This window comes from Hibiscus syriacus, unplaced genomic scaffold, assembly GCF_006381635.1.
Source record: "Hibiscus syriacus cultivar Baekdansim isolate YM2019G1 unplaced genomic scaffold, ASM638163v2 tig00110556_pilon, whole genome shotgun sequence".
In the NCBI taxonomy this organism is placed as follows: Eukaryota; Viridiplantae; Streptophyta; class Magnoliopsida; order Malvales; family Malvaceae; genus Hibiscus; species Hibiscus syriacus.
Window position 1 is genome coordinate 2694285 of NW_024062779.1, and position 10716 is coordinate 2705000.

At 37.2% G+C, this 10716-nt stretch overlaps 1 protein-coding gene across 2 annotated transcripts; it reads right to left on the reverse strand.

Annotated features, from left to right (window-relative positions):
- Positions 1 to 756: 756 nt before the first annotated feature.
- On the reverse strand, positions 757 to 2433 carry LOC120131330. Of its 2 annotated transcripts, none has more exons than XM_039148337.1 (4): positions 1913 to 2433; positions 1253 to 1817; positions 1019 to 1110; positions 757 to 934 (listed from the first exon to the last, which is right to left on the reverse strand). In XM_039148337.1, the coding sequence occupies exons 1-4, from the start codon at positions 2413 to 2415 to the stop codon at positions 787 to 789; spliced, it is 1308 nt and encodes a 435-aa protein (XP_039004268.1). In that variant the 5' UTR covers positions 2416 to 2433; the 3' UTR covers positions 757 to 786. The 2 variants fall into 2 exon arrangements, with proteins under 2 accessions (XP_039004268.1, XP_039004269.1); XM_039148338.1 differs by having other exon boundaries at positions 789 to 929.
- Between the last annotated feature and the right edge of the window lie 8283 nt (positions 2434 to 10716).

Sequence of the window (10716 nt, forward strand, 5' to 3'; positions counted from 1 at the left end):
CATGAACACATTCTCGTTCATGTTTATTCAGTTTGTTTATAGGTCTAGTTTTATCCATAAAGGATAAATATAATTTGAATAAAGGAATTCGACCGTCGATTAAACCTAAGCCCTTGAAAAAACTTAGTAATGGATGAGCGTAGTGTATATTCATAGTGTGCTGTATATGTATTGTTTCCAATTGTGATTGTTTTATCCAAGAAATAAATAATTCTTTTAATACAATAAAGCTTTTTTAAATGTGAAAGGGTAAATGTAATTCGAATCAAGAAGTAAAGTTCAAATATTAGTTTGAACCAATAGCTCAAGTGTCAACTTGAACTCAAACCTTCGAAAATTTGCAGAGTATACTTTGAAATAACTTGTATAGCAAAATGCAAAACATCAAATTAAATCTTGAAGTAAGTTCACATGTCAAAATATATATTTATCAAATACAAAATGCTATCAGTCCTTGACCACAAAAGATCCTTTGCACCTAAAGTAATTGTTTCAAGGAAGCCGATGCCATTATCTTTGTAAAATGAATTACTTAAGATGTTAAAAATTTATGCAACACTTGGAACACAATTATGATAGAAAAAATTAACTTAATCAAGGCACGAGTCAACTAAAAAATTACTTAAGATTGCAAGGAATCAGTTGGGTAGGATGCCATAATCCAAAATGGCATGGTGAAATTATGCATGCAAATATGGCATATAGGTGGTGTTATCATACACTTTAAGAGCAACAGGCATTAAATTAATATTACCATCATTTTTGTTAATAAAATAGATGTTAGGGTTACTCTTTGGTAGATACCTTAGCCCTTTTACGAGTTGCTATCGTCTTCTTCATCTTCATATTGCTAGCAGTTATGAGTTTATAATCAGAGACAGGCAGTTCACTTAATTTACCAAACCTTTGCTCATAAAAGTGCCACAGCTCTGCCCTGATCACATTTCAACGGAGAAAATAAAAAGAAATTAGTAGAGTTAGCAAAAGTATTCGCGAGCAAAGTTGTTAGATGACTTACCAATACGCCAAGAACTGAAATGGTGCATATTTTGCATAGATAAGCTCGACATCCCTTCCAACAGTCTTTATACTAGAACTTTTTGAATGAACCTGCAGTTGCTCAGATACTATGCAAGTGTCGGAGAGGGGGAAACCCCGAAGGGTTCAAATAGTATGAGAATATACCACTCTAGATGTCCTAAAAAGAAAAACCTTCAACAAGGCACGTTGTTTAGGGAAATGAATCAATTACCTGCTTCAAATGCCTGATAGTTTCAGAATCGGATGGAATGACATGGTAAAAACCCATACACATTAGCACATTGGCACATGTGAAAGGACCGAACCCTTCAATTTGACGCAGCCGCTCAGATAGCTTATTATAATTGGACGAGTTTGTTTCCTTGCAATCTTCTTCCAATTGCATTAGTTGAATCTCTCCCTGGACTATTCCTTGCGCAAGTTTTAAAATTCTACCTGCTCTGTACCCCATATTGCATCGTTTTGCAAGAAAACTTTCATCAAGGTTAGCTAGTTCTTCGGGACTGGGGAAGCTTCCCATGCCTTTGTAGTCACATGGTTCTTCTATATCTTGGGAGGCCTGAAGATCCAACCCTGAATTATCTGCTTTTGCCTCTGTGAATTTGCTTTCTAAACGCATGGGGACTTTAGACACCCTCAACTTTCTCTTTGACTCTTTCCAGGTAGGCGTTTTGGGGATGAAGTCTTCTTCAGCAGCCTTTACACTAGGAATTTGGTGTTCAATTTCAAACTGAAGCTCACAGAGTGCCTTAGCCATGCTCAAGGTCCTTGAAAACCTATAAAATGATGACTTCGGCATTATATCAAACAGGATGAAGACGAGGCTAAAATTTCAAAGCTGAATAAGAGAAAATGCATAAAAGTAACGTACTGGCAGTTGCAGAGAAGTATACACTTGACCATGTCTTCAAACAGAGTAGGGGACCTAAAAACTCTCCCACCGAAACTCCTCAAACACTGGGTCGCTAATTCATCTTTTTCTTCTGTATGTAATGCTTCGACAACGCTTTGAAATTTCCTCACATTGTTTTCCTCGGATTCCGACAACCGCAGCATTCTGGACACCTGGTTTAAAAGAGAGTGACTGTGCGATGGCGAGAGGGCAGAGGTGCCTTGAACGCGGAGGTGGAGAGTGGAAGAGGAAGTGGGTGGCTGAGAGATGCGGAGCATGACTGTAAGCGGAGGAGAAGTAAGACGTAAAGGGCGAGAGAAGGAGCGAGAGATTGGGTCCCAATGGTTAGGGGCCAACATGAATAACCCATGGCTGCATATTGCCTTCTCTAGCTCGAATCCCTCCGCTGCTTTGCCTAGTGGCAGCTCCACCAACAAGCTGCTGCCATTGCCATTTACTTTCTCCTCCTGTCCCTTCCCCATTATTTTCTGCCTTTCGACTTTTCGCGGATACTTGTTGCTTCTACTCATTTTTTAATATTAAATACACTCTGATACTCTCTTCCATAAAAGGTGGACGGACGGTGACTCCTATTTAGTGTGTTGATTGTTGATGAATCTTAAAATTTTTTTTATCAGAAAACATAAATTTAATTTTCATTTAATAAAAAATTACACCGCACAAATATACTTTTGAATGTTCCGATTTTTTATTCTCTAATTTTAACCAATCCGTTTAGATAAAACTCAAATAGAGATATATGCTCCGTTTCAAAAGAAATCTTTTCAACATTAAGATATGCAAATAAAAACTTCAATCATTAAAGACCCATCAAAACTGAAGGTGGATTCTTGTTTTACTTTTTGTTGTTCAATTTAAATCAACGATATTTTTTAGGATTTTTTTCTTAAAAAATCATCGGTGATCGGTATATTTATCGATCTAATATCGATCAAATTATATTTTTTGATCTAACACCCGTAGCAGTAAAGCGCGCTCCTTGCCCCACGCTATATGTTGATTTGATGCCACGTGGGGTATAGCGCACCACCTGTACCGCGCTATATGCTGACATGGCTTACACGTGGGTATATCGCGGCCCCTGATCCGCTTTATAACTGTTTATATGACACGTGAGGTATAGCGCGGTACAGGGCGCGCGCTATATCTTTAATTACCCCCTAATCCTTCCTATAAATACTCCCATCTTCTATTACTTTCATCACACCATATTCTCTCAAATACTCTATCTATTTAAGGTATATTTTATTTTAATATTATGTATTTAATTTATTTAAGCATTTTTCTTTATTTAATATTTTACTAATATAAATTTTTTGCAGATATATAATGGAAGGCGGTCTACTTCGGTTGGATGGAAATCATATATCTCGACACTTTACTGATACGGTAACATTTTAACGTTTTAATTTAATTTAAATTATTTGTAATAATTTGTTGATTTATTTAATGCATGATTATTAGAATAAGAATTAATTTGTGTAATTATTTAATTTTAGGTGAAGGATCGTGTATTAGATCCTTTTATTAGGAATCTTAAGTTAGTGATACCTAGCCGTGTCTTGTCGTATTTAGTAGAGGCTGGATTTGGTTACATAGGTAGATATCAGGGTCACTGTAAGATAAAATCAGACCTTATTTCTGCCTTAGTAGAACGATGGAGGCCGGAGACCCACATATTCCATCTTCCGTGCGAAGAGTGGACGATTACACTTGAGGATGTTGCTATGCACCCAGGGCTTCCGGTGGATGAGATGTGATATCAGGGATCTCGCAGGGTTCCTGGACTACTTTGTGTTGGGATAATCTATGACGTGTCCTGGAAAGTTTTATCGGATGTAGGATACCGTTAAATTGGTTAGATGCCAATTTTCGGGATTTGAGCGCAGACGCCTCTGATGATGAAGTTAAGATGTATGCACGGGCATGCATACTGCAGTTGATAGGAGGGTTGCTGATGCCGGACAAATCGCGCAACCTAGTTCACTGCATGTGGTTGCGACATCTTAGCGACTTTCGTCTGGCCGGATCATTCAGTTGGGGCTCGGCATTTTTGGCTTTGCTGTACAGGGAGATGTGTGGAGCCACTGACTACAGGCGTAATGCTATCGACGGATGTCTCCTGCTGCTGCAGTCTTGGGCATGGTATCGATTGCCCTTTTTATGTCCCGTTGTGAAGAACTCATTCGTATTTCCACTAATTCTGAGGTAATTGTAAAACTGATTTTTTATATTAATAATTTTATACAACGTATAATAATTGTTTTTCCTTGAATAGGTGGTCTATTGATAGGAAAAATCATCAGGAGCTACCTGATGATTTAGAAAAAATTAGGGTGCTAATCGATCAGAAGGCTGGCACACAGGTATGAATTTTAATGTTTAAAAATCGATTTTAGATTATAGTTATATAATTAGATTATTATTTTGATAAAAAATATATAATATTTGTTTTAGTTTGAATGGGTGCCATATTGTACTGATGATGTGAGGGCGGTGATCTCACCTGAGTTGAGGGGCCCATCAGATGTTTGGATGACGATTGTCCCAATATTCAACGTCCGCACCAACCTAAACCAACCTGGAAGTTCGTTGTAAGATGCATCTCATTCGCCATGAAGTTTGACAATGGCATTTTGTTTTGCTAACCAAGCTTTTTTATAGGAGACAGTGTACCCATACTGCGATTGTATAGCTGAAATCAATACTGCAACAACTATATGAGAGCTTGTTTTTACCATGGGCATGATGGCTTGGCATATCATTTCAGAGTCCAAGTTGGGATGATATTGGTTGACCCCACCAGCACAACATGTGCGAGGACCGTTATATACTGTTAGTTCCCATATGTTGTTTTTCCTCTTCATTTTTGATATGCGACCCATCCAATTGCATCCGTTTTCGCGTCGGGCACAATAACATATATATTTTTCGATCGTCGATCGATTGACTCTGGACTGAATAGAATTACGGATATTGTAATTTTTTATAGCCATCACCGTTTCTTCTTTGCTTGAAATCTCAACGCCTAAATATAACTCACCATTATTTATTGATGAGTAATATACATAGTCACCGAGATGAGGCATATCCGTAAATTTTGGCTCGTACATTACACCATAATCAGCTTCATACATGTATGCAGGAGGGTAAGTTTGTGCCACATTTCCTGGAACTTTATCATCATCGGAGTTGAATTGTGGTAATTCTGGGTGAATGAATAGTCCAGTCTCAGCACCATCCGCACCAGGCTCACGAAGCGGTTCTTCTGGTGGAGATGATGGTTCCTCCATGCTCTCCACATTTAGGTCGAAAAACCTACTACTTGCACGCCTTCCCCTTGAACTGGAAGGCATATTGACATTGAGATCGAAAAAACTCGTAGTCGAATGCCTCCCCTGGAGCTTGAAGCCATCGTGTCAAATGGAAACTGCACAGATGGTTGCGTCGATGGCATCTCCATATGGTCAAAGAAATTTGCAGATGAATGCCTTCTCCTTGGACTGGATGCGATGTTGCCATACAGATTGTTCGTGGACCCACCTCGGTACATATCATAAGGAGTTGCGGATGAATGTCTCCTTATTATGGCATTAAAATCATTACACATTACTGTAGTCGGGCTGTCAACTTGATCAACTTGTTCAGCCAGGCCATAGTGGGAGCTTAAAGATTGACCCCGAACAACACACACTTGAACAAAATGTGCATACATCTTAATAACGACATCTGAATAATTACTTTGAGCTTCAACCATCATTTGAACATCATCATTGTTCGAAATTTCGAACGTTGTATAAGTTAATGTCAACAATGATGTTGGAAATCTGTACTGCAACGACACCATTCTTCTACTACTTCCAACATGAATTCCTCGAAATCTTCGTTATCAGCTCCTCAAAAGTTATGTTTCTCTTTAATGATATTTTAACACGCTCATTTGATACGAAAACAACGCCAGTTTCATCTTCTCGAATTTCACCATCATAATAAACAATAGCTGAAAGTCGTGCCATTCTTTGAGTTTAAAAGTGCGACAATATTATATCTGCAAAAAAAAAACTAAAACAAACCTGATTAAATAAATTATATATGAACGAAAATATAACACAATAAATTTTTTACACATCAACGTAAATAATTTAAATAATATAATTTTATATTATTACATGTACCGCAAAACTATTTTGACGTATGCTCTTACTTTTCAATTTTACAAACACAAAAAATAATTAATATAATATTTTTCCAAATAATCATAATAAACAATAAGTATAATAAAAAAATTATAACAAAATTTATAACAAAAAATCGCACGAACTTCTAAATCAAATATGAGAAAATTACCAGAATTATTACTCGTTGACGGAATTGTTGTATTAATTTATAAGTTGAGAGGAGAGATGTGAGGAGATGTGAGAAACTTAACCAGAAGTGAAGGGTATTTATAACCATATAAGGTGAGGTACTTGCACCGTGATATATGTAATTATTCAGATAAAAGGTTCGCGCTAAATATAATTCATACCCAGGTATAGCGCTGAGCAGGGGCAACGCTATACCCCTACGTGGCGTATAGCGCGGATCAGGGGGCGCGCTATACTCACGTATAAGCCATGTCAGCATATAGCGCGGTATAGGGGGCATGTTATACACCACGTGACGCCAAATCAGCATATAGCGCGGGACAGAGAGCGCGCTTTAGTGCAACGAGTGTTAGATCGGGAAATATAATCTGACCGGTGTTAGATCAAAAAATATAATCTGACCGATGCTAGATCGGTAAATATACCGATCACCGGTGATTTTTCAAGAAAAACACCATTTTTAAGTGGGTTATCAAAATGAGACATTAAATAGATTGTTAGGTGACTTAACCAGACACTATCTTCCTTTTCACCAAAACCGTACACAAGTTGTTGTCCATGGGTAGACAGACAGCCATTTATGATCATCCAAAACTTGGCTGCCTTATGTATGTAGGTAGGTACATTCTGTTCTAATGGTTTAGCCTTGGTATTTTCTCTCACATCTTTGCTTATTAAAGGTGACGAGTGTTGAAGTTACTGCACCGAGGGGACGAATATAGAAGACAAGCCGATTAATTTGAACCATGCACAACATCAATTTTAAAGATATTCTGTGAAAATATTAAACAAACACCAGAATGATTCATGCATGCCATGTAGCCAATTCTTTATGTCATAACCTTTTTTTTTTTGTAAAATAATTAAATATTATTTTTAAAAACAATTATGATTTTAATTTGGAAAAATTGGTGGTTTTGGATTAATTTAAAATAAATTGGTATGAGAGTCGCCATTGATCTTTGAATTAGGTAGGTCGAATACCTAAAAACGTCTTTTAAAAACAATTTTTAAGAAAAATCATTTTTTAAGACAAGAATGGTCTGCGTTTACAAAGATTCCTTTAAAACGGGTTCGGGAGTCGATTACGTGTGGGGAAGGGTGAGCACCCCCACAGCGCCCAAAATTGGTACTATGTCGCTTACACGTTGTCGTAATAGAGAAAAATATGAATCGAATATAAAATTAACCTATGATCCATTTATTAAGATTTATTTAATTTGCCTCGAATTATTTAAAGAAAATCCTTTAACTCAATCAGAAATCTTGAAATTTGCAATCCTCCGTCGGGAAAACTATTTCAACCATTTCTTATTCGTAAAAGAATATTCTACCATTGATTATGTAAAAAAATGTGAACCGAATATAACTAGAAAACGGTGTTTACATACAAAGAAATTGATTAACTAAAAAACGTGAATTGAATATAAATTAAAAAATTTGAAATTTACATTCACATAAAATAAAGTGAATTGTCGCTTAAAATAACACACATTGCATCATTTGAATAAATTAATTAGTAAAATATACTCGACTTGTTGCAAGTTCCTATGTCGTTAAAATGCCGTATCGGATCGTACCACTTCGACCAAGTGGTACTTTCCATGCCCATTATACGCATACGTGTTCTTGAAAATATAATCGAATATTTCATACATAAATAAAATATAATGAAAATAAATGTAATTAAAAATACAAATATTAACATTAAATGAAATTCAACACATTATTTACACAGTACAAATAATTGAATAACAAGTACAATAAAATCATACATAAATAACTAAAATAAAATATTCACAAATGTCAGGGATAAATTCGAACATCAACCAAAATACCTAACATATAAAATCAGGGACTAAAATGAAAATATTACAAACATTGGGACCAAAGTCAAATATCCACAAAAATGACATAACATACATTAATAGGACTAAAATAGAAATACATAAACATAATGGACTAAATTAGTAAAAGCATAAACTAACAGGGCTAAAAAGTAATTACAAAATAAATAGGGCCCAAATCACAAACAACAACTAATACAAACATCAGAAATGTGAATAAGCCATAAATAATACTTAGGACTAGATTGAAATTAAAACAGAAACATGAAGACTGAATAATTTTTAAACCAAAAAAGTAAAATAAGGACTAAAATAAAAGATTTATAAATGTGGTGGCCATATTCGAATATCAAAGAAACATACATGAAATATTAAATCAGTGACTAAAATAAAATATTTAAAAATCTCATGGTCATATTTGAATAGCAAGGAAAATATACAAAATATTAAATCAGTGACTAAAATAAAACTATTACAAGTATAATGCCCAAAGTCTAATCATAACAAAAATATCATAACATGCAATAATAGGACTAAAATATAAGTTTTAAAAAATAAAGGCTCGAAATCGAAATATAATAAATCTCATTTAATGACTAAATAATGCGGTTACAAAGGATCAGGGACCAAAAGTGTAGTTTACCCCTTTTAATATGAGAAAAACGGGTAAGATGTTACAAAGATGCGAGGACCAAATGGGCTATTTACCCTTTCATGCTGAAACACGCATACCCTGACCCCCTAAAACGGCGTCGTTTCGTGCTATATATATATAACAAACAAAGGCCAAAAACGGCCTTATCTCCCATTTGCCTCACCTCACCTCACCTCAAACCAGAAGAGGGAGAAGGAGAGAGTTTTCCAAACTCTCTCAACGTGGAGAGAAACGGTCACCGCCGCCGGCAGTGCTCACGGCGGAGCACGGTGGCACTCACGGCGGCCGGAGAGCCAAACATCCCAAAAGCCTCTCCTCCTCGCCCTTAGTCTGAAAACCACCTTTACTCGGCCTAAAAACAACCCCACAAGCCTAAATCTAGAAAAGGAAACCAGAAGGTTTACCTTACTCCAGCCGCGAAAGCCACCGTCCGATGGGGCCACCACCGAGCTATGTTGGTCTACCCATCACCACTCATCTTCTTACCGTTCGGCTCCATCGTCCGACCACCGGAGCGGTCGTCGTCGAAGACCCGATGGTAAATATCTATCCCTTTTTCGGTCTTTTTCTCCCTCGTGTATCTTCTGTATTTTTTTTAAAACACCCAATCGTCCCCCCTTTTCTGGAAATCTCCCCCCTAACTGAATGAATCTCTGGTTTCTCCTTCTTTGATTTTATCCAGCCTCCCTGATTTGTGCTTGCTGCTGATAAATTTGATAGCCTCGGTGTAGGGTAATAATATCCTATATTTTTAGGATATGATTTTATTATATTCTGACTTGGATAGGCTTTTGCTCACTGTTTGATGGATGCTTCTGTCACTGTGTGGATAGGAACAGCTCGATGGCGGCGGCGACGAGGGGAAGCTCGGCTGAGAAGCTGGAACGTCAAGCGGCGGCGGCTGGGAGACCAAACGGCGGCTGAGCTAGGGTTAACTGCATTTAGGGTTTAAAAACCCTAAATGCAATATGGGTCACTGAACATGTCTAGAGCTGGGCCTCGGGTTGGCTGGGTTTGTTAACTGGGCATTGGGCTTTGTATCTGATGGGCTTCGGGTTTGAGCCTGCAAAAATTTGTAATATATTAATAACAATAATTAATAAGCATAATATAATAATAATAATAATAATAATAATAATAATAATAATAATAATAATAATAATAATAATAATTACAATTAGATAGAAAAGACCCGGACAAAAACGGGTGTCTACAGCTGCCCCTCTTTGCACATTCTTGTGTTAACAAGAATAGGGCAAAGACGACAAGACATCACGTTTTTGTCTGGTTCTCTCCCTTTTAAACTTAGAAATTGGATAATGTTGGTTGTTGGGGACGACACTGCTCATACGTGATGAAGAGTTCGGGTCGTCTAAGGGTGACATGGTTCCTACGTGATGAGGAAATCTGGTCGAGGGTTGACACTGCTCATACGTGATGAAGAGTTCTTGGCCATCTTTAGGAATGGTGATAACTCGGTTCCTACGCAATGAGGACAACTAGTTATCTAGGGGTGACACGGCTCCTACGTGATGAAGAGATCTGGTCGAGGGATGACACGGTTCCTACGTGTTGAGGACGGCTGGCCATCTTTAGGAGTGGTGATAGCTCGGCTCCTACGTGATGAGGACGACTGGTTATCTAAGGGTGACACGGCTCCTACGTGATGAGGAGGTCTGGTAGAGGGATGACACGGTTCCTACGTGATGAGGATGACTGGCCATCTTTAGGGATCATGGTTTCAAGAGAAATCGATTCAAAGATTTGTTTCAAAAGAAACAAACTCAAAGATTTGTTTCAAGAAAAACAAGCTCAAAGATAATGTGTTTCAAAAGCAATTGTCTCGAAAGAGACAAAATTCGTTTCAAAGGAAACAACTCAAATATAGCGTTT

Coding starts and splice junctions, on each gene's coding strand:
- LOC120131330 (XM_039148337.1), bottom strand. CDS start 2,415: ATGGGGAAGGGACAGGAGGAGAAAGTAAATGGCAATGGCAGCAGCTTG. Junction 1,818..1,912: donor ATACTTCTCTGCAACTGCCA/GTACGTTACTTT, acceptor ATCATTTTATAG/GTTTTCAAGGACCTTGAGCA. Junction 1,111..1,252: donor CTATCAGGCATTTGAAGCAG/GTAATTGATTCA, acceptor GAGCAACTGCAG/GTTCATTCAAAAAGTTCTAG.